The sequence below is a fragment of the Curcuma longa genome, chromosome 4, assembly GCF_044706935.1.
Source record: "Curcuma longa cultivar G26 ecotype Majalengka, Jawa Barat chromosome 4, ITB_CL_G26_1.1, whole genome shotgun sequence".
NCBI classification, from domain to species: Eukaryota; Viridiplantae; Streptophyta; class Magnoliopsida; order Zingiberales; family Zingiberaceae; genus Curcuma; species Curcuma longa.
Window position 1 is genome coordinate 8,333,760 of NC_133864.1, and position 23,233 is coordinate 8,356,992.

A 23,233-nucleotide genomic window follows, 5' to 3' on the forward strand; every position below is an offset into this window, starting at 1 on the left:
ATGATCTACAATGAGCCTACCTCATTCTTAGATCATGTGATGTCATCGATCTATACTAAGCCTACTTGAGAATCAATTATACAATAAGAAAGACTCTTCATGATGACATATACGTGCAAAGTGCGAAATGCAAAGTGTGCCTTAGAGCACCCAATGCACATGCACGTCATGCACGTGCAATGCACCACCCTCGTAGGAACCAAACATGGTTGAGTTAAACCAATTAAAATTCCAATTACAATATAAAACATAATATATACGATTTAATAACCAATATCTCTATCATGATGGATTTTATTTGGTATCAACTTAATAATTAATTTATTATTCATCTTAAATTAATTTTTTTATAAAAATTATCTACTAGATCAAATTGTACGTAGATTTCAATTCTCTTATTAATTTTCATGAAGGTTTTAATATATATAGAATAAAAACAAATTAGAAACAAGGAGGAGTAATTAGAGAAGAAGAAGAATAGTTGAAGATATATACAAGACATTTAATGTGATCTCATATATATGCACCGGGACATATACTGATTAGAAATCCCACAACTGCACTGCACCATTCCATTAATTGAAAAAAACAAAAAGCATCGCCATAATAAGAAAAGAAAGAAGAAGCAAGTGCACTAGTACTTATTATCATATTTTAATACTATCTTTTCCTTTCCATTAAGTCACCTCACATTTTGTTTCACGTATCATAAAGAGTTATGGGGTTGAGCACGACATCTTATAGATTTTTAATGTAAGAAGTATAGAGATACAGAAATGAAAGATGAATGAAGGATATGAATGAGGGAACGATGATTAATATAAACATACCTTTTTATAATGGCGGAGCTAGAAATTTGGTAGTCTTCGGGCTAATTGCAATCTGATTGAAAGTTCCTAGGCTATCTTCTTCTCTCACCTATATTTTTTATTTTTTCTATAGTAAATTAAAATGGTAATTTTTCTTTAAACTCGTCGCCCCTGGGCTAAAGCCCGAGTAGAATAATATCTGGCTCTGCCCTTATATTTTTAGTCCTCTATATGAAATTTCTGATTCTGTCTCTAGATACCTAAGAAGCCAAAATCACTTATGAACATGATTCGATTGCTTATGAAGATTGCTTATGAACATGCTCAACAATATTTTATTAGTGTGATGTATATATATCTCAACAATACTAATAATGTATACGTCTCAATAATTAATTTAGAGGTCAAATACTTTAATAGTGAGTAAAAAATATAAAATAAATTTTAAAAAATATATATAATGTAAAATGATAATTTTACAAGACTCCAAAGAATAATAAATAATGAAGGTTATAATTTTCTACACTTAACTTCGTTAGTCCGTTAACGCAAATTACTCTTAGTTAGGGTGCGTTTGGTTCAAGATACATAATCTTAGTTATATGATTATCAAGTAATTATATAACCAAGGTTATGAGGTATAAAATATAACCTAATGTTGTTTAGTTCAACTTATTTATTTAGAGAGAATAAAACATAACTAATTTAACATTTACTATATTATCCTTGAATCAAATAAATTAAATTAAATTAATAATATTAATGATAATAATAAATTAATAATATATCAAAAAATAAATATAATTTATTTATAATTTTTTAAAATTTAAAATAAATTTATATATTTTTAATAAAATAATTTAATAAAATAATTCATTAAAATAAAATAAATTAATAAATATAATTATTTAATTTTATTTTTAAAAATAAATTACTCTTTTAAATTTATAAGTCTATAAATTAAAATTTATTAAATTAATTAATTTAGTTTCAATTAGATTTCACTATACATTTTAATTAATTGAGTTTTAAAATTGAAGGATAATCATGTAAAAATTTTTTGTTAATTTTTAAAATTGTAGAAAATCTTAGGCTATCAAAGTAATCATATTACCGAGTTATAACTCATTTGCTGATGTGACAGTGATATTGCATTACTTAGGAATCGATAATAACTTGAATCAAACAAGATTATCATTATAATAACTTTGGACAGATAACTATAACTAAGATTATCAATAATAACCTCCAACTAAATGTCTCCTTAAAATTTTCCCATAAACTACTTCATCATCTCTCTCATGCTTTATATATAATTATTCTAATCATATATAAATATATAAAATAAATTATTTGTAATTCTCCTGATAAAGATGTATCTATATAAACAGGGGCGGAGCCAGGATTTTTACCAACCATGATAAGGGTTATGTAGACCCGACCGGGTTAACCGGTGGGTTGAATCGCCAGTTCGGGTTTTTTTTTTATTTTTTGATTTTTTTTTCAACGGTTAAGATCATTTGATCATTTTTTTATCAATGATTATGATTTAATGTCTGTTCAATACATTTGTATATAAAATATATTTATTTTTATTTAATTAAATTATAATTTAATGGGGATCGAACTAAGGCATCCCAGAACACAAGCGCATATACTCACCATAGTTCTACAACACATTTTGTTTATAAAATTAATATAATTATATATATACTATATTTATATTTATTTAATTCAAATCCATTTTAAGACGCCGTTGATGGGGAACGAACGCAATTCTCACCGGTCTTGGAATACGCACCACTAAACTACATCGACTTTTCTCTCTTTTTTTCAATATTTCTTTTATATAAATTTTAATTTTTAAATTTTTTAATATAATAATCTTGAACCGTCGTGAACCGTGAATCGACAGTTTCGAACCGTGAACCGTAATCGTCTTGGGCGGTTAAAGTTAAGGGACGACCTGCCATGAACCGTCGAACCGGCAATTTCAAACCGTCGAACCGTCGATTCGGAACCATGATCGGATCTAGTTGTATGTGGACTAAATTGAGGGAGGCAACAAGTCTGAGTCCTCTAATTAATATCAAAATGGTCATTTTGACTTCCACGTAAATTTACTTTTGGCCAATATTTAGATTTGACCTTTGACCTAACTCTATCATATCATATCATATGTAGGTTCTCTTTTTCACCATATCACTAGACATCTAATAAATTGGGGAAAAAAAGGGGAAGTTTGCCCTGATGCTTTCTCGAGTTTGGGGTAAAATAAAAATTTTTGTAATGAATTTGGATGAAACAATTGAATTGATTGAAAGGCAGCTGGGTACCGTATAATTGTTTAATTAAGGCGTACAAAAGGCTTCATGGAAGCTTTGACCGGCGTATAATTGTTTAATTAAGGCGGAAGAAAAGATGGCGTACATAATTACTGAAGCCAGGTAGTGGATGAGATGCGCGCGCGCGATTATGAGTTAGTACACGCAGCTAGCGAGTTCATGTGCATGCATTGCTTGTTTCCCTGCCGTGTTTGTCTGTTCGATGAGCTTTGGATTTGCTGTTGGGCAAAGGAGAGCAGAGGAAGATGAAGTGGGAGTGAGTGTTGGGATTTAATCAATCAAGAAATGTTGTTTTAGTGAAGGGGCAAAAGCTAAAAGTCAGGGGGGCAGGGGGGCGACCGCCCCCAGGCGCCCCCCTGTAGCTCCGTCCCTGGCTGGGGATCGAACCGCGGGTCCCTGGGTCACAATCCGAATGTCCTACCGTTGCACCATTGCCCCGGGGACCTCTTTGAGCTCTACTAGATTGGCTTGGCGGCTGCTCATTAATGAATGGATGTTGCTATCGACCAAGGGATGAAGGAAGTTGCTCATCTTCCTCTTCTTTTCTGCTTCTTTTCTCTCGGCTCCCAGTAGTCCAAGATTCTCTTGAGTAGGCTATCAACATCCTCAACGGCCACACCCACATCCTTCATCCACTCTGCCACAACAGGCTGCTCAAGCGCACGAAGAGTAGCATCCATGAGGAAGGAATTGATGGTCCAAAAGCTGTTCTGAATCATCTCCGAGTGATTTGAGATGCAGAATGCCTTCCCTTGCGCCACCATCTCTGGTGTTGGCAGGATCTTCATCAGTATGCGCCTCAATCCCATTGCCGTCGCCATAGATGTCTTCGTCATAGATGTCTTCCCTTAATTCCAATAATATCCCTTCCGTTAATAATATATTCCATTTTATTTTTCCACGCATTCAAGCTATAGAATATTCTTCTACAACTCTGCTGCGTCAAGAATATTCGAGTCATCGTCTAAGTGTCAATTTTGTGCTTACCTCATCTATATCAATTTTACATGCAACTCTTCCCTCCTAAAATAAATATACTAAAAAGTTGAAGAAAAATTTCGAAGATTAATTGTTCTTTAAAGAAAACTGATAAGGATTTCAACATAATTCAGTCTAGCTCATTCAATATTTTCTTATTGATTTTTTAAAAAGATTTTATCATGTATATATTTTACTGACTATCATCTTTTGTAATATGAATGTATAATATGTAAAAATATAGTATGTATACATGTTGTGTCAATATTTATTTAAAAAATTAGTTGAGGATGATTTTAGTGATTATAATTTTATTTATTTAGAATATATTATTTTAGGGTTTAATGTCTATTGTTCTATAGCTTAGGATTTGAAATGACAAATTGATGATGTGATTACAACCATTCGAATATAAAGTATTCGTACTTAATATGAAATGTTATGTGTCCATCCAACAAAAAATAAATAATTTTTCAAATATTTCTCCAATGTATTATTAATAATTTTGATTTTTCTAGACTTACTATTTAGTGTTGAACTTATAAACGTGATAGTGCTATAATAGTTCTATTTTTTTCAAACCCGTAATATAGTGGTGATGATTATTATAATCAAATACTACTGAGATACTGATTAACACAAACCAACACAATTGTGATATTAGAATTTATAATCTAGAACCATAATTTTGATTTCTAAAAGTCAACATCACAGTGATGTTGATGATTTCAATCTAGCACCATATTGGTACTCAACTTTTTAACCTAGGACCACATTAATTAAATAGTGGTGTTAATCATTCTAACTCAACACAAGGGTGATGTTGAATTTTCAAATCCAATGTCATCATTATGTTGATCTAATTTCTTCAACCTAGCCTTGTTGTTGTTGACCATTCAAATCCAACACTAAATAGATACTGAACCTTCTAACTTAGCACCACAATCTCCAACTCTACACCATAGCAGTGTTGATCGTTTAATTCCACATCACATTGATACTGAATCTTCTAACCCAACACCACATTGATACCCTAATCAGCAATAATAATTTTTTACTTATTTAAGTTAGGCGCTAAGCATATTGATTGCTGTAAAAGAGTATAAGCAAGTAAGCTAGTAAGTCTAGGTAGGTTGGTCAGTCAATCTAGTTTGGTTGGTTGATTTAAGCTAGTTAGGCGGTCCGAGTGAACTAGTAGATTTGAGACGAGTTGGGTGGATTGAGTGATCTAGTGAAGCCAATCAAGTTAAGTTGGTTAGGCCAGATACTTTGAGTTATTTAGCATGTTAGATACATTGAGTGGTTTAGGTAAGTCAACCAAATAATGAGCCAATTAATCAAACGAGTTAGGTGGCCAAACGATTTAATTGGTCTATATGATTCGAACGGACAACGTCGAGGATTCAATGATGAAAGTGTGGGTGAAAGATGGAAAGGCGGAGAGAAAGTTTATTGATTAGAACAGCCACTTGTTTAAAAAAAACCATCATTTTTATTTGAAAAAAAATCATATTTTTCAACTAAGACAAATTATCGAACTACCCTCATACTTTGTTATAAACTTTTAAATTATTATTTTTTAAATAGTAAATTTAAGGTATGGTAACACCCTTAATCCTAAGCTACAATAAAAAATAAATAAAAAGTAAAAATAAAAAGTAAATAAAAATTTGAGGATAAAATAAAACTTTCTCGCAAATTTAAGGGACGGGCATTTAAAAGATGTTCAATTGTATTTTTCTTTTCTTGGATCATTAAAGGATGATAATAAATGCAATAATGATTTAATGGAAGTCGTTCACCGGGCGAGGCCTGGCCAGTCCAGACCGATCACGGCGATCGCCACCTGAACGTTCACTCAGTCTTCGCCTGAGGCAGAGAAGAAAAGATGCTCTTTTCCTCTGCTTCATCGGTGCTTCCCCCTTCCGTTGCTTTATGCCGAGCTCGATCTCGCGCCGGCGGCGGCGCCGCCTCCGCCGCATATTCCCCCCTCTCATCAGCTGATCTCCCACTGCGCCACATCCCCGGCGACTACGGCCTCCCCTTCCTCGGCCCGCTCTGCGACCGCCTCGCCTACTTCTACTTCGAGGGCCGCGACCAGTTCTTCCGCTCCCGCATCCGCCGCTACGGCTCCACCGTCTTCCGCGTCAACCTTCCCCCCGGCCCCTTCGTCGCTCGTGACCCCCGCGTCGTCGCCCTCCTCGACGCCGCCAGCTTCCCCGTCCTCTTCGACGCCTCCCTCGTCGATAAACGCGACCTCTTCACGGGCACCTTCCTGCCCTCGACCGACCTCACCGGCGGCTTCCGCGTCCTCTCCTACCTCGACCCTGCCGAGTCCAACCACGCGCCGCTAAAGCGCCTCCTCTTCTTCCTCCTCGCCTCCCGCCGCCACGCCCTTGTCCTCGAGTTCCGCCGCGCCTACGGGGCCCTGTTTGATGCGATGGAGGTGGGGATCGCCAAGGAAGGCAAAGCCGACTTCGGCGCCGCCAACGATCGAGCGGCGTTGGATTTCCTCTCCCGGTGTCTCTTCGGCGTGGATCCGGCCAGATCCAGCTTGGTGCTCGATGGCCCTCGGTTGATCAACAAGTGGCTTCTGTTCCAGATCGGCCCCCTGCTCAAGCTTGGCCTCCCGGCCTACCTCGAGGACTTCCTCCTCCACTCCTTCCGCCTCCCGCCGGCTCTGGTCCGCGCCGACTACGCTCGGCTCGTGGAGTTCTTCCGAGACTCGGCCGGCCCGGCGTTGGACGAGGCGAAGCGGTTCGGCGTCTCCCGGGACGAGGCGCTCCACAACGTCCTGTTTGCCGTCTGCTTCAACGGCTTCGGAGGCATCAAGCTTCTTTTCCCCAGCATCATCAAGTGGCTCGGTCGGTCGGGAGCGCGCCTCCACGGGCGCATCGCGGAGGAAGTCCGGTCGGTGGTGCGGGAGGCCGGCGGCAAGGTAACATTCCGGGCACTAGAGTCGGCAATGCCGCTGGTGCGGTCGGTGGTGTACGAGGTGCTGCGGATGGAACCGCCGGTGCCGTTGCAGTACGGGCGGGCGAAGCGGGACATGGAAGTGGCGAGCCACGAGGCGCGGTTCCCGGTGCGGGCGGGCGAGGTGCTGGTGGGCTACCAGCCGTTGGCGACGCGGGACCCGCGGGTGTTCGAGCGGGCGGAGGAGTTCGTGGCGGAGAGATTCGTGGGGGCGGAGGGGGAATCGCTGCTGCGGCACGTCGTCTGGTCGAACGGACCGGAGACGGAGACGTCGACGGCGGAGAACAAACAGTGCGCAGGGAAGGAGTTCGTGGTGACGGTGGCCCGGCTGCTGGTGGTGGAGCTGTTCCTGCGCTATGACTCTTTCGAGATCGAGGTGGGGCCGTCGCCGGTAGCCGCCACGGTGAGGCTCACTTCGCTCAAAAGAGCCACCTTTTAAGGCCCAAAACAAACACAAGGAATGGGTTTATTGATTTTATATTATATTTTATTATTCCAATAATGATGGTTTTTTTTCTTTAAAAAGATTTGTGTTATTTTAGGGGCCGTAGTAGTGCTTTATAATGGGAGCAGCATGTTTCGGATTTAGCCATGTCAAAATCTTCTTTATTTAGAAATTTTGTATTGATGTAATCGGCTTAGATGTCTACCAATCAGTATAAAAGTAATGGAAAACATTTACCTTTTTTTAACTAAGATCTTTCGTTCTTGCTCCTCCAGCAAACGTTGGAATTTAACATCCAGTTTCACATGATCGGTCACAATTTTTCATGAGAAAATAAATTGAAAAATTATAATTGATCGAAATTTAACCGTTGCTTACTCACTTTAACAAGTCTTTCACATACTAATCAATTCAACCATACCCTCAGGGTAAATTTTTTGTTCTTGTGATTCCATTAACATTTGAGACGATTGATCCAATCCTATAGAATTTTTTCATCGGTCCTTGAGGATAAATCCCAAAAATGAAATAGCAAGTCATCGACTTCCATGATTTTTGTCATTCTTATAAGATCGCTCAATATCAAATCGGTATTCTGCTCATGAAAGTAAATTTGTAGACTTTTCTGCCCATGGATATTTTGACCTACAACTACCTAATCTAAGTTATTCACTAAATTTAGCGTCAGCTCATGTTTCAACAAAGGATCGAACCATAATACTCTAAAAATCCCCATTATGTCTTAATCGCTACCAAATTTGAGATCAATTTGTCGAGAAAGAAATGTAAATTCCTAGAACATAATTAAGTTGGTTAGTGCATGATAGATTTATTAAAATAGGGAAAAATCAAATCTCAATGGAACTAAAATAATATTCTTCTCACGAATTAATAGGAAAGACTGAATGTCTATTTGCCTGAATAATCAGGTCTGAGCTTTTGTTATATGTAAAAGTATTGTGTATATAGATTTTTTATATATATTATAGTTGTTATTCTATAATTATTATAATAATATTGAAATAAGAGCGGAGAGTTTTTTTTTTACGGTTCAATTAATTAGGGATGCTTTTTGAATTTTACCTAGCAGAATTACCTTTTCTAAGATAGCTGACAGCGAGGACGGGTATGAAATGGGTTTCCTACTGCAAACCGACAAATGTGTCCCCGCTTGCACCAATGACAAGCAAGGTAGGCTAAAGGTAGAAATTTTTATGTCACAAGAAATTCTCCAAGCTGGGGCGGGCATAGACGATTCCCTTGTCTTTCCCTTCAAGTTCTCTTCCCCTCCTTGCTTCCCTTGATGATCTTCTCGTCTCTGTTCGTTAATTCCTAACGATCGATTGAGTTTGTCGTTTTAGGATTTGATCGAATTTGCCTTCTGCGGATTCGTGGAGGATGTCGTACGCTTACCTGTTCAAGTACATCGTCATCGGCGATACGGGTATGCTTCTTCGTCTTGCTCTCCGTGATTGGGAGTTTCATTCTCTTCCGGTTCCTTCTTGTTCGATTTCTTGTTCATGCTTGGGGGATCTCTTGATCTACGCGTAATTTTGAAGGACTTGGTCAAGTTGTTAGGAAGGTAGGGTTCTGGTTGGGTAAGATGTTCCATGCTGAAATATTGTGGGCTTGGATGGGATTGGATAGTGATAAGAGGAAGTACTGTGATTGTACTTACAGCTTTTCAAATTCCTGCTCGATTTGTTTTGTTCTGTGATTTAGTATGGTATTTGTGACAGGGGATGAGAATGCGTTTATAATATTTTTTATTCAAAATTTCCAAATATCTTTTGTAGTACGCAACTTTTTGTTTTTTAATTTTGAACTATATACACCTATATTTGATAGCGCTGATCGGGAAAATGTTGCATTTTTCTGTCGTTTCTGTGTTTGCAGGAGTGGGGAAATCATGTCTTCTTTTGCAGTTCACTGACAAGCGTTTCCAACCTGTTCATGACTTGACGATTGGTGTTGAATTTGGGGCTAGAATGATTACGATTGACAACAAGCCTATAAAATTGCAGATATGGGATACGGTTAGCGCAATTTAGATTTTTTTTTTTCTATACTGAACCCGTACAAGCAATGAAGTTTGGGAATAATGCTTTTGTGTCTAAGAATGCTACCTTAAAGGATACAGTGATATTCAAATCTTTTGATTTATGAAATAGAGTTTGGTGGGCTAATTTCCCTTCTTGGTCACTTGTATATGCCCATTGATTTTTTCTCCTTAAGACATTGTGTTTTTTAGGTAGATCATGAAGAGAAGGATGATGGTTAATATGATTGTTGCATTTATGAGCTACAGGAGTATGTGTTGGGTCTATCTATTTGAAGAAACTTAAATTTGGGTATAATATGATATCTCTTTGAATAAATTGAATCTCTATAGGTGATGAAATGAAATGCATGTTTAGAGAGGAATACTAAGCTTGTATTTGCATCTTAGGCTTTGGGCTATCATTTAGTATCACATTAACAAGTATATGTTGTACCCTATCTATTTAGAGTACTAATAACATGATACTAGTGCCAATATTGCAGAAGGTAATATAAAATTATCAAACACAACCAAAAGTTGATAATTTCATGATTTTGTGTTTGTAAGTATAATAGTTTGATGAATTCATTCATAGAACATTCGCTTGTGTTTGACACTGGTTGACAACTTAATGCAACCCTCAATCTTTTTCATTCGTGCTTGGGATTGACATCAACGATTTTAAATGGAAAAGTAGTTGGGTTAGATGATATTCCGATAGAGATATGGAAGTGCGTAGAGAAGCAAAGTATCAAATGACTTACGGAGTTATTCAACCTTATATTAAAAATGAAAAAAATATCTGATTAATGAAGGGTAAATACTCTAGTCCTCTTATATAAAAACAAAGGAGACGTACAAAATGTATGAATTATAGGGGTATTAAGCTAATGAGCTATACTATGAAATTTTGGGAAAGAGTAATAAAAAAAACTAAGGAGATCACGATGATTGAAAATCAATTTGGATTTATTTTTGGAAGGTCGATAATAGAAGTTATACATCTTCTCAAGCAACTAATTAAAAATTATCGGAAATAGAAGTAAGACTTACACATGGTATTTGTCGACCTAGAGGAAATTTATAGTCTTAAGGGAAATTATGTGGAGAATTGTAAAAAAAAGTGTTAGCATAACATATATTGAAATAATTAAGGATATGTATAAAAATATAATAATAAGAGTGAAGATTCCAGATGGATTAATCGAAACATTTCTTATAAAGATAGAGTTGCATCAAGGATCAACTCTATGTTTCTATCTTTTTATACTAACCATGGGTGAATTCACTGGACACATCCAAGACACATTACCATAGTTCATGTTATTTGTAGATATTATTTTGGTAGACGAGATGCATTAAGCAGTAAATGTTAAATTCGAATCTTGACGGGAAACCTAGAAGTGAAATCCATTGTACGCAGCCTTAGTTTTAAGCTAAGTAGAGTAAAGACAGAATATATAAAATTTAAGTATAGCAATATTAGACGTAATAAGATAATTGTTAAGATAAGAGACTATGAATTATCAATAATTGAGAGCTTTATGTATTTAAAATCATTTTTATAAAAGGATGGAGGAGTTAAAGAGATGTCTTACATAGAACACAAGCAACATGGTTGAAATACAGGAGAGTGTCAAGTGTTTTTTGTGATCGTAAAATACTTTTAAAATTTAAAGGGAAGTTTTATGAAATGACTATTAGACCTGCTATGTTATATGAAGTTGAATGTTAGGACTATGACTTGAGCACACAAGTAGAAGATGAGAGTCGTAAAGATGAGGATGTTAAGGTGGATGTGTGAACATACGAGGATGGGTTGGATAAGAAATGAGAATACTAGAAAAAAAGTCAGGGTTGTACCGATTGAGGGAAAACTCCGGGAGAAACATTTAAGATGGTACAAATATGTACTTCGACGACCAATAAATACTCCAATTAAGCGATGTGAAACTATGACAAATACAAACATTAAACGAGGAAGAGAAATACCAATGAAGACTTGATTAACAATAATACAATAAGATAAAAATTATTTAAATATAGATGATGAGATAGTAGGAGATAGAATCCAATGGCGTAGAAAGATGCATGTAGCCGACCCAACCTAATAGGATAAGGTTTGGTTGTTGTTATTGTTGTTGTTGTATGTGTTTGCAAGTTTAATGCTAAATTCACATTTTTGCAATAACTTCAGTTTGTAGATTTCTGTATGAACTAGTATACTTGTCATGGTGGTTATCAGATGAGTAATACATCCGTTTTAACCACTTTGAAATGATGGCATGTGAAGTTCGAATTTCAGTTAGCAAAACTATTTAGTACTTAATGGTATAGTTTGACACTTCAATATCTAATTTAAATGGAAGCGAGCACTTTTATCAGATAACTTTTGCTTGCAAGGAGATAAGGCATTGAATGTGAGAAAGCTAATATAGAATTTTTAATCTAATCAGTTTATATGGAATTTGTCTCATCGACTAGCTGATTCATCTAAATTATACTCTGGAAATTTTGCAGGCGGGTCAGGAATCTTTTCGATCAATTACAAGATCCTATTACAGAGGTGCTGCTGGTGCACTGCTGGTATATGACATAACCAGGTATATGTTCATAGAGATCTTTAATTTGAGGGCTACAAATGCCTTATTATGTTTCTCCTTTGACTTGTCATCAGGAGGGAGACGTTCAATCATCTTGGTAGCTGGCTAGAAGATGCTAGGCAACATGCCAATGCTAATATGACAGTTATGCTGATTGGTAACAAATGTGACTTGGCTCACAGAAGAGCTGTGAGCACTGAAGAGGGGGAACAGTTTGCGAAAGAGCATGGATTAATCTTTATGGAAGCTTCTGCTAAAACAGCACAAAATGTTGAGGAGGTGAACTGAATCCAAAGAATTTTCTTTTTGTATTATGTTTTCCTTGTTAACGTTGAGGTTTCAAGTTTGGTTTGTTTTACATAATGCTTCTGTATCCAGGCTTTTATTAAAACTGCAGCAACTATATATAAGAAAATTCAGGATGGTGTCTTCGATGTATCAAATGAGGTAAGATTATAGCATTATCTTGTCAGATACAAATCAAAATATTGATGAAGGAGCTAATCTGAAGTTACTGAGCTCTGCTGGTTGTTTCTTCTTTTGGTTTCTCTTTTATACCCATATTTGCACTTAGCCTAAGCTGTCTAGACTTGAGATTTTTTATAGATGTCTTATTTGTTTGAACAAGAATATTTCTACCTGTCGTGATCTGTCACAGATATTGTTAAACAAGTTGTTCTAAATTTAGCAGATAAACTAAAAACGATGCATGATTTACCTCAACTGGCAACTTCTTTCTTCTGCAAGATAACCTTATCTAGTAAAAATGCTGTGGTTCAATCACAATGTCGAATCAAGGTTATCACAAGGGATGGCAATTTCAATTATTAGTTGATATAAAATGGGATAGGATAAAATAGTTGCTTCTTTCAACTGACAATAGGACCATGGAGAACTACTTGCCAACATAAAGTAGGGGCCTTGAGCTACTCTTTTTGAGGTTTTACTATATTAATCTGCCACTGCCATTATCCTAGAAACATCAGATAAAAGTTGCAATTGCAATTGCAACTTACTGTGTTTTGCGCATAAACAGTTTTGGGGTATGGAATCACATCAGTGAACAACAAAATGTCTTCTTGTTCCAACTTTTATATAAATCAAATTTCTTAGGTTGTGCCTTTCCTGAATTCTTGTCGTTCATGATTTTTGCGTTATTCCCACCTTTACAGTCGCATGGAATTAAAGTTGGATACGGGGGAATTCCTGGGCAATCGGGTGGAAGGGATGGCTCATCTTCTCAAGCTAGTGGTTGTTGCAGCTGATCTTTTCTGACCTGATGTTCCTTCTTATTATTCTGTTTAATTATTAATCCAAGTGAATCCACAGTTCAAATTGGTCTGGAGCTTCCTCCCTGCTGCATGCATACTGGTACTTATTGTAAAATCATCCCCTTTCTGTACACGAATAAGTAAAGTATACCTCAAGTACGTCTACATGTTTAATTGTATGGCTGGCTGCATATTTCCTAGTCATTAAGTACATTGTTTGTTCTAGTTAGGCTACTGAAGTGTGCCGGCTTTGGATAGAAGTTACCATTTCTATTACATTTTTAAAAATTTCATTTTCTATATATGATCACTTCTTTTTGCCTCTTGACTGGATATTAAAAATAAATTAAAGTCATTTGTATACATGTAGTTTATGTCCAAAATATAGTTTATTTCAACGTTGTTGTAATAGCTATTAAGTAATTATTATAATATAAAATAATTATATTTTAAATTGATTAAAATTATTTTAAAATAATTGTAACGGCTACTTAGGTAGCAACTACACAGTTGTAGAAGCTACTAAGTAACTATTACATAATTATAACTAAATCATCATAAATCCTAAATCTTAAAATTATAAATATTAAATATTATTATATTAAAAATACTCTTTATTAAGTTGATCATAATTATTTAAATTTATCAAAATCACTTTAAAATAGCTGTAGTAGCTACTTAAGTAACTGCTATACAGTTGTAGAAGCTATTTACCAGTTGCTATAATACTATAATAGTATTGTATTAGTTAGCTATTATACATTGTAGTAGCTACATAATAATTACTACACGTAATAATAGTTAGTCGTAGCTGCTACAACAACGTTGAAAGCAAGGGATATTTTTGAAATAAAATATCTTATCAAATTTTCTTTTGACTTTTTTTTTTTTGAAAAAGGATGCTCTTTTGAGATTTATACAATTTAGGATGCCCTTTTGATTAATTATATTTTTGATAATTTAATGAATATAATTAAAATTTTAAAAGAAAATCTTTGAAGAAATAACATTGATGAAAAATAATTATAACCTTTATGACCTATTTACTCCAATCAATATCATGGTCAACCTTTAATAGGGGATAATTGCATCTATAGACTCTAGTTATCAATATTACATCTTTTAGATTATTGTTATCTATAATTGTTAATTCCAACTGACTATGCTATAGTTGAGTATTTTCAATGCCCTTGTGCATAGTCATTTTGAGAAAATCTTATTTATGGAGCAATCATTTGAGTTCATTCATCCACAATTTTTATCACATATTTATCGACTCAAAAAATTAATATACAATTTTTAGCAAGCTCCTTGCATATGATTTCATTGTTTGTCTAATGAACCATAGGCATAGAGATTCTCTTGCTCCAAGATCAATTCTTTTTTGTTCCTACAAATTAATCCAATATAGATATATGATATTTTTTCCTTATTTATCTAGATGATATTTTAATAGTTGACAATGATTAAGAGGCATCACAACTCTACTTTACCTTTTTAATCAAGAATTTTCTATTAGAAATTTGAGTAATGTTTATTTTTTTCTTTATATTGAACTTCTATATATTGAAGGGTGTCTTTTCTTCAAAAGCAAATATATTACTAAGTTTTTTCCCCATAATTAAAATGGAAACTGCATGTCTTATCTCTACATCAATTATTATAAAAGTTTTTTTTTTTTTTGCACTTTCATCTTACTACTAGGACTCATCTCCAAATCTACTAATGTATTATTGAAGTCTTACAATATGCTATCATCAAAGGCTATGATATTGTCTTTACCATAAACCATGTTTGACTATTATATATTTTCTCACAGAACAAAATTGAGAATGCATATGCAGAATTCTTAGTTAATTGTCACAAGAATTGAATGTCTATATTGATTCAGATTGAGATAATTGTCCTAAAGACAAATGTTTTACTAGTGAGTATAAAATATTTTTTAAATAAAACTTTAATTTATGAAATTCTAAAAAAAATCACCTATTATATTTTACTTAAATTAATACTAAAGGTGAATGCAAAATTATAACCAATGTAATATCTGAAATCATTTGACTTCAATTTCTTCTTTTTGAACTACATCTTCTCACAAATCTATATCTAAAATTCGGTAGGATAACATTAAAGCAACATATCTGATAAAAAATTTAATATTTTACATTCATATAAAATATATGAAAATTAATTTATATTTTATTCGAGAATATATAGTAACTTAACAATATATTACAAGTGTCTTTTATTTGCATGAAAGATCAATTTGCTAACATTTTAATTAAATTAATATTTAGACAATATTATGATAATCAAACTCAACATTTAACATCGATCTCCCGTTAAGGAGTAAAAGAGAATTATTCAAGATGACTGGTCAATTTAAATTATCATATGTACAATATATAAATGATTAGAATAAGTTAAATTTTATAAATAGTAAACTATCATTATTGATTTGATAATGTAATATGTATACAAATAATGTCGCCTTTTTGGCAAATTAGATAGAAGAATAATTTAATTTATCTATTTATATCTTTCTTTTTAAAAAAAAAATCTATATCGCTACCTCTATTATTTTCTAATTAATTTCACATAGAACAGCACCACGGCGACTGCTAAACAAGATCCAGCTATGAAGCCTACTCCGATGCCTGCAATATGAATTAAGTAAACGACGCTTAAAGAAGGATTTTCAGACAATTCTCAAAAACACAGAAAATGAGGGGAGAAAAGAACTTACCTTCCATCAATTCCCCAACGTTCATATGCTGATCAGCCTGATCTTTCCTGTCGGAGTGGCCTGATGAAGTACACTTAGCCCTTAGGCATTGTCCAAAGGAAAATAAACAAAACTCTAGATTATATTAATTATTTCGGTAATTTACTAGATCGATCACTTATTGATGTGCACATTAGATTCACTCCAAACACATACCATCCTTAAATCTAGATATGTTTGATGATCCATTTGGATTCCTTTTCAACCTTAAATGAATTTTTGCTAAAAGTCATGAATGAATCTTATTAGTTAGCATTGGAAACAAAAAAAAAATGCAACCATCAATGAATTTTTACACATAGTTATTAATTGACCTAAATGCATCAAATTCACTCCAAATATATAACTATTTTATTCTTGGTAGCCTCCTGAGTTTTATAATATTTAACTCGATCCCCTAATCTTGTTCCCTTTTAATCATCAATGAGTTTGGCTAAAAGATATTGATGGACTTAAACACAATAGATTCACTCTAAGCTTAAACAATTCTATTCCTAGTACTCTCTTGAGTTTGATTATGCTCAACTTTCTTAATTCCACAATTTTTTTAACTATCAGTGAGTTATGAAAAAGGATAATAGCCTTCAATGAGTTTTGATAATCACTGATGGATCTAAATATATTAAATTCATTCCAAACTTGTATTTTTCTATCCTTGACACTATTTTGAGTTTGACCCTACTCAACTCTAACTTTAATAATTTTTTCAACTTTCAATGAGTTTTGACAAAAAATCATTGATGAACTTAGATATCAGATTCACTCCAAATATGAACCATCTCTTTCTAGCACTCTCTTGAGTTTTATCATACTTAACTTCTATGATTCAAGTCTCTTTTCAATTATCAATGAATTCTTAGAAAAAAAAATAGTCATCAATGAATTTTAGCACATAGTCATTGATGGATACACACACATTAGATTCATTCCAAACTTGTATTATTCTTTTCTTGACACATTAGGTTAACAATATTTTTTTAAGTCAAAATTCATTCATGGATTTAAATGGCTAAAAATAAAAATAAAAATGGATAGATTCAAGGTCAACAGTATTAATTTAAAATAAATATGACATTTTTAAAGTCTTGTAGATGGAAGTACTTGATGAAATAATTAAATTTTTATTTTTTAAATTCAATTTGATTTTGATAAGATAAAAGCAGATTAATGATTTGGTTTGAGGCTGCAATGGATGGAAGGACATTTCGAGGCATAAATGCGCTTTTGATAAACATTAAAGTTAAGTGCATATTTTGAATTTTGAGTATTTTTTAAAATTAAATGCTCTCATAAATTATCGAAATTGTTTTTTTACTAAAATACTTTTTAAAAAAAAAAATACAGTTATCAGATCAATAATCGAGAATGTAAACAATCCCAAACATGTTGCAGTCTGCGTGACTCTTCTTTACTTTGTAGGAAATCGATTAATTTTAGCATATTTCTTAAAATTCCAACCGAAATGACGGAAAACGCGAGGGACTCACCTCTGGCGCAACCGCCGCCGTCGGCGAAGCCGTCGCCGGTGAACCCTTCATTGCAGCTGCATCGGTACCTGGTGGTTCTGTTCCCAGACGGCAAATCTATGCGGGAGCAGGTCGCGTTGGCCGCGCACCGGCAATCTCCTCGGAGCCACCACCCGACCTCGGCCGACTCGAACACGAGCGTCGACTGGTTGAAGGCGTCCTTCCCGTACCTCGACGACGTGAAAAGGAACCTGCACCCAGCCGCCATCTCCTTGAAACTCTCCTTGGAGTAGAACTCCTCCGTCCGACCGCTGGTGTTAGTGTAGCACCGGATTTCGCCGCCGGTGTGGCCGCAGCTCGTCTGGTTGAGGCGCTGCGAGATGATTTCTGGGTCGATGCTGCACTCCGGCACCGCGCTATTATTGCAGTCGCGGAAGAACAGCGCGTTGCTCGCCGTCATGGCAAAACTGTCGCTAAAGAGCACGGCGGCCTCGGCGGCGGGGCGGTTGCAGGAGGCCAACACGCCGAGAATTAAGGAACTTGCGGTGAAGTTCCAAACGGGGTAAGTGCCGAGGCGGACCTCGCCGGAGGCAGAGCAGTTGAGGCGAATCGGGCATCCGGCGGAGAAGCCGAAGGGGTATAAAACGGTGGTGGAGCCACAAATCCGGTCGCTGCATGTTGATTCCACGGCGATGGAGGCGGGCAGTAGAAAAAGGGCGAAGAGGAGGGATGGAAGCATTGCAGTTCAGTTGGGCATGGCGATGGAATCAGTAGTAGTTGTTGCATATAGCAACAACATATGAATAAGGTGCAATAATTTATTTGGGGTCATGGACAAGATGGAAGACTTGGGACAAAAGCCAAGGACTTGTGTAGATAAGGCAGAGTGGACTGTGGAGTCAAGTCAAGCGACAGAGTTAGCAATAATTTATTATTTTTTTGAATTTAATCTCGACACGGTAATAGACCATCCAGTTCAGCAACATATTTGTATTTTATTTAATATATATATATATATATATATATATATAGAGGTATGATATCCTGCTCGACGAAAAAACCCACCTCCCGTGCGCGATCGCCGGACCTCCCTGTGTTCATCGCCGCCGTTCGTCGCCATCCGGTCACCGTCGGCCACCATCCCGGGCTCGTTGGAAGCGCAACTCGACGGCGCACACATCGGCACTGGATTCCGGCCGGATTGGGTCGGAATCCGGCCGGGATTCCGGCCGAAACAGAGCAGACGCGCTGGTGGCCGATTTCGCCGGAATCCGGCCGGATTCCGGCCGAATCGGGGTCAGACTCCGGCCGCGGTCGACGCGCCCGGCGCTGGCAGCCGATTTCGGCAAGAATCCGGCCGGATTCCGGCCGAATCGGGGCCGGACTCCGGCACCCGCCGGACCGCCGATCAGTTGCGGTTCCAACGGGTCCGGTCCGGCGGCAATCGGTGGTCGGACGGCGATGAACGGACGTCGAGAAGCGGCGAAGGTCCGAGGAGAAATACTGTGCGGCAATCGCGATTTTTTGACGGTGTGGGTTGATCGCGATCGGGCGTGAACGGCGTGGATTGATCGCGCACGGGTCGCGTAGGAATCCGTCGCGCAGTATATCATTTTTATATATATATATATATTATTTATTATAAATATTACACGACATATGGAATATATACAAAATCATGGCCGGAAAAATGGTACAAGCAAAGCGTATAAATGCTCTCTCGATCATATTTCTTAACAAATTCTAGTTCAGCTAGCGATGAAGGATGCCGGAGGAGGAAGCATTAGACAAAGAAGACGGCGAAGAGCAGCTTTGTTCACTCCCCCATGGCTCCTTAATAACGCACGAGAACGGCAACGCCATCTCTTTGCCTTCCTCCTCTTTCCCCTCGCTGGCTCCTCCTTCCTCCGTCCTGATCCTCTCCAGCTCCTCCGCCACCTCCGTCATCGCCGGCCGTGCCTCTTTGTGGAACGCCAGACACCGGAACGCCAGCTCCGCCACCTTCCTCACCGACTCCATTCCCCGACCATGGCAGTTTTCCTTCACCACAGGGTCCACGATTTCCTCCACCTGCCCCTTGGCGATCCTGTCGGCCGCCAGCCCCGCCAGGTTCACCTCGCTCGGATCCCGGCGAAAGTCCACCACCTTCATTGCCGTGATCATCTCCACCAGCACCACCCCGAAGCTGTACACGTCGCTCTTGTCGGAGAGGTGGAAGTTCTGGTGGTACTGCGGGTCCACGTACCCCGGCGTCCCCTGCGGCGCCGTCGAGATGTGCGACGACTCCGCCGCCACCGCGCGCGACAGCCCGAAGTCCGCCAGCTTGGGCCGGAAGCTGTAGTCCAGCAGGATGTTGCTCGACTTGATGTCGCGGTGGTAGATGGGCGGGCGCACGGCGGTGTGGAGGTACGCGATGGCGCTCGCGGTCTCGGCGGCGATCACCAGACGCGCCGGCCACGGAAGGCCGTCGCCGAGCTCTCGGTGGAGGTGCTGCGACAGGGTGCCGTTGGGGACGAACTCGTAGACGAGGATGTGGTGGCCGCGGCCGATGCAGCAGCCGAGGAGGTGGACGAGGTTGGGGTGGCTAACGGACGACACAAGCTTGATCTCGTTGATCACCTGCATGACGTTGTCAGTGTCGGGGTTCTTGAGACGCTTGATAGCGACGAGGCCGCCCGCGGCACAGAAGCGGCCTCTGTAGACTGTGGCATAGGCGCCGGAGCCAAGCCTGAACTTGTCGGAGAAGTTGCCGGTGGCGCGCTCAATGTCTTTGTGGGAGTAAATTGCGACGGCGCCGGAAGTAGCGCCGGAGAGGAGGTGGCGTTGGGCGACGGCTTCCTCTGTTTCCGAGGCCGCGTCGGCGCGGCAGAAGAAGCAGTAACAGAGCACCGCCATGACGAGCGCCAAGCAGGATCCAGCCGCGATTCCTGCGATCGGAAGTGAACGCTTAAACAAAGATTTGTGGACAAATCTCAAACACGAGGAAATTGAGAAAAAATTTACCTCCCAAAATTACTCCAACGTTGATATATCCCTTCCTGCAGGAGTGCTCTGATGAACTACACCCAGGTGCTGTCCCAAGAAAAATAAAAATATGAAAAAAAAAGCTAATATTTATTAAAATGGATCTAATTTAGTAAACTTGTTTAGAACCGTCATAATTAAAACTGCTTTATGTGAGAGTAATTTTGAATGAAACTATTTTACAGTACGAGAGACAATTTAAAACGTGACATTTTTTAATTTTTTTAAAAAAAAATTTTTTTGGCTGACAATATTTCTTTTATTTTAGCTAAAGATATGATAATAATTATCATATCAATAATAGAGATGTAGAAAATCCCAAAGATGTCAAAGTCAATAGAGATGAGTCATCTTGGAGCCCTACCCGACTCTTCTTTAATCATACACCCTACGACTAAATAAAATAAAAAGTATTTTATTTTAAAAAATATTATTATTTTAAAAATAGTCTTATTTTGATTAAAATTGATCAAATTTAAACAACTTTGATAGTCGTTTCCGTTTTAAATACTTTTAATCATAATTACTTTAATTATAATAGTTTTAATTAAAATTAAATTTATTTTAATAATGTTTAATTAAATTAGAGTAATATTAATTAGTATTTTAATATTTTTTAAATATTATAATAGTTTGAGATATAATTATTTAGTAATTTTGAGTATTAAAAAAATTGAAATATAAAGCGTTTGTATTTTTTGATTTTTTTAATGGATTAATTTTAGCCATATTTCTTAAAAATTAAAACCGAAATGACGGGAAACGCGCGGCACTGACCTCTGGCGCAACCGCCGCCGTCGGCGTAGCCGTCGCCGGTGAACCCTTCTTTGCAGCTGCATCGGTACCCGGTGGTTCTGTTCCCAGACGGCAAATCTATGCGGGAGCAGGTCGCGTTGGCCGCGCACCGGCAATCTCCTCGGAGCCACCACCCGACCTCGGCCGACTCGAACACGAGCGTCGACTGGTTGAAGGCGTCCTTCCCGTACCTCAATGACGTGAACAGGAACCTGCACCCCGCCGCCATCTCCTTGAAATTCTCCTTGGAGTAGAACCCCTCCGTCCGGCCGCTGGTGTTAGTGTAGCACCGGATGTCGCCGCCGGTGTGGCCGCAGCTCGTCTGGTTGAGGCGCTGCGAGATGATTTCTGGGTCGATGCTGCACTCCGGCACAGCGCTCTTATTGCAGTCGCGGAAGAACAGCGCGTTGCTCGCCTTCATGGCAAACCGGTCGCTAAAGAGCACGGCGGCCTCGGCGGTGGAGCGGTTGCAGGAGGCCGACACGTCGAGAATTAAGGAGCTGGCGGTGACGTTCCGAACGGGGTAAGTGCCGAGGCGGACCTCGCCGGAGGCAGAGCAGTTGAGGCGAATCGGGCATCCGGCGGAGAAGCCTAAGGGGTATAAAACGGTGGTGGAGCCACAAATCCGGTCGCTGCATGTTGATTCCACGGCGATGGAGGCGGCGGAGGCTGGCAGTAGAAAAAGGGCGAAGAGGAGGGATGGAACCATTGCAGTTCAGTTTGCAGATAAATTAAGCAGTGAGGAACGGCATGGCGATGGAATCAGTGGTTTAATAATTGATTTGGGGGGCGATGGATGGAAGACTTTGGCGATGAGCCAGGATTTGTGGGATAAGGCACAGTGGAGAAGAGTAGTGGAAGAACACGCATTCTCTGGTTACGGATCCAATAGGCACCAGGCGGAATCCTATATAAGTATTTTTTAGGTAGAGAGGGGCCCACTTCTACGAATATTAAAATAATACTTTATATAGAATACGGATACTTTTAGCCTTTTAGGTTGAAAAATAAAATGAGATTTTATTTTAAATATTTTTAAAAATTAGCCTGTTTTCCGATTAAAAAAAAAACAAGGAGCTCTTTTTATTGAAGTTCGAATTGTTATTTGATTAGTTTCAATGTATGTTTGTATATTTTGATTCAAATTTTACTTAATTAACTATTTTTAAGTATTCTATGAATATAAATAAATTTTAATGACTTGCTAGAGTGGCTACTAATTTTAAATCAAAATTATTGAATAGTTGGTTTTTTAAAACATACTAAAGTTTTTAGACCGAATCTATATTATTAATTTTTTTTTAAAAAATAAGAGTGCTACTTACGTTTTAGCAAAAAACTAAAAATAAAGAACGATTGCAAATTGTGGCCTAGTAAATTGTGATCGAGACTAATTCTGCAGTAAAAGATGCTTGTTGACATTGGTCAAGTAACGTTGACCAGAAAATTTTCTTCTCTTTCTCTTTGTGAACGCAATTCCCATCCATTTAAACTTCTAGCCATTTTCTTCCTTTCTTTCTTTCTTAGAATTGTGGTCGAGACTAATCCTGCAGTACAAACAAAGTCGCGTTGACAATTTGTCAAGTCAACGTTGATCAGAAAATCTTCTTCTTCTCTTTCTACGCAAATTCCCATCTTTTTTTTTTAACACAAAAAAACAAACTACAGATAGAAGATGGGTGTCCCCACGACACGATT

At 37.7% G+C, this 23,233-nt stretch overlaps 4 protein-coding genes across 4 annotated transcripts; 2 read left to right on the forward strand and 2 right to left on the reverse strand.

Moving 5' to 3' along the window:
• The first annotated feature begins 5,909 nt into the window (after window positions 1-5,909).
• On the forward strand, window positions 5,910-7,750 carry LOC141827679 (allene oxide synthase 1, chloroplastic-like). Its single transcript, XM_074714988.1, has one exon. The coding sequence runs from the start codon at window positions 6,021-6,023 to the stop codon at window positions 7,542-7,544; it is 1,524 nt and encodes a 507-aa protein (XP_074571089.1). The 5' UTR covers window positions 5,910-6,020; the 3' UTR covers window positions 7,545-7,750.
• A 1,061-nt stretch (window positions 7,751-8,811) lies between these two features.
• LOC141827376 (ras-related protein RABB1c-like) lies at window positions 8,812-13,767 on the forward strand. Its single transcript, XM_074714599.1, has 6 exons — window positions 8,812-8,994; window positions 9,447-9,586; window positions 12,112-12,194; window positions 12,269-12,473; window positions 12,573-12,641; window positions 13,367-13,767. The coding sequence occupies exons 1-6, from the start codon at window positions 8,949-8,951 to the stop codon at window positions 13,457-13,459; spliced, it is 636 nt and encodes a 211-aa protein (XP_074570700.1). The 5' UTR covers window positions 8,812-8,948; the 3' UTR covers window positions 13,460-13,767.
• A 2,255-nt stretch (window positions 13,768-16,022) lies between these two features.
• LOC141828674 (wall-associated receptor kinase-like 14) lies at window positions 16,023-18,490 on the reverse strand. The gene is made up of 3 exons (XM_074716130.1): window positions 17,738-18,490; window positions 16,212-16,271; window positions 16,023-16,122 (listed from the first exon to the last, which is right to left on the reverse strand). Exons 1-3 carry the CDS (start codon window positions 18,453-18,455, stop codon window positions 16,043-16,045), a joined length of 858 nt encoding a protein of 285 aa, XP_074572231.1. The 5' UTR covers window positions 18,456-18,490; the 3' UTR covers window positions 16,023-16,042.
• Window positions 18,491-19,376: 886 nt separating this feature from the next.
• LOC141828689 (wall-associated receptor kinase-like 14) lies at window positions 19,377-22,400 on the reverse strand. Its single transcript, XM_074716148.1, has 3 exons — window positions 21,518-22,400; window positions 20,720-20,788; window positions 19,377-20,643 (listed from the first exon to the last, which is right to left on the reverse strand). The coding sequence occupies exons 1-3, from the start codon at window positions 22,242-22,244 to the stop codon at window positions 19,469-19,471; spliced, it is 1,971 nt and encodes a 656-aa protein (XP_074572249.1). The 5' UTR covers window positions 22,245-22,400; the 3' UTR covers window positions 19,377-19,468.
• Between the last annotated feature and the right edge of the window lie 833 nt (window positions 22,401-23,233).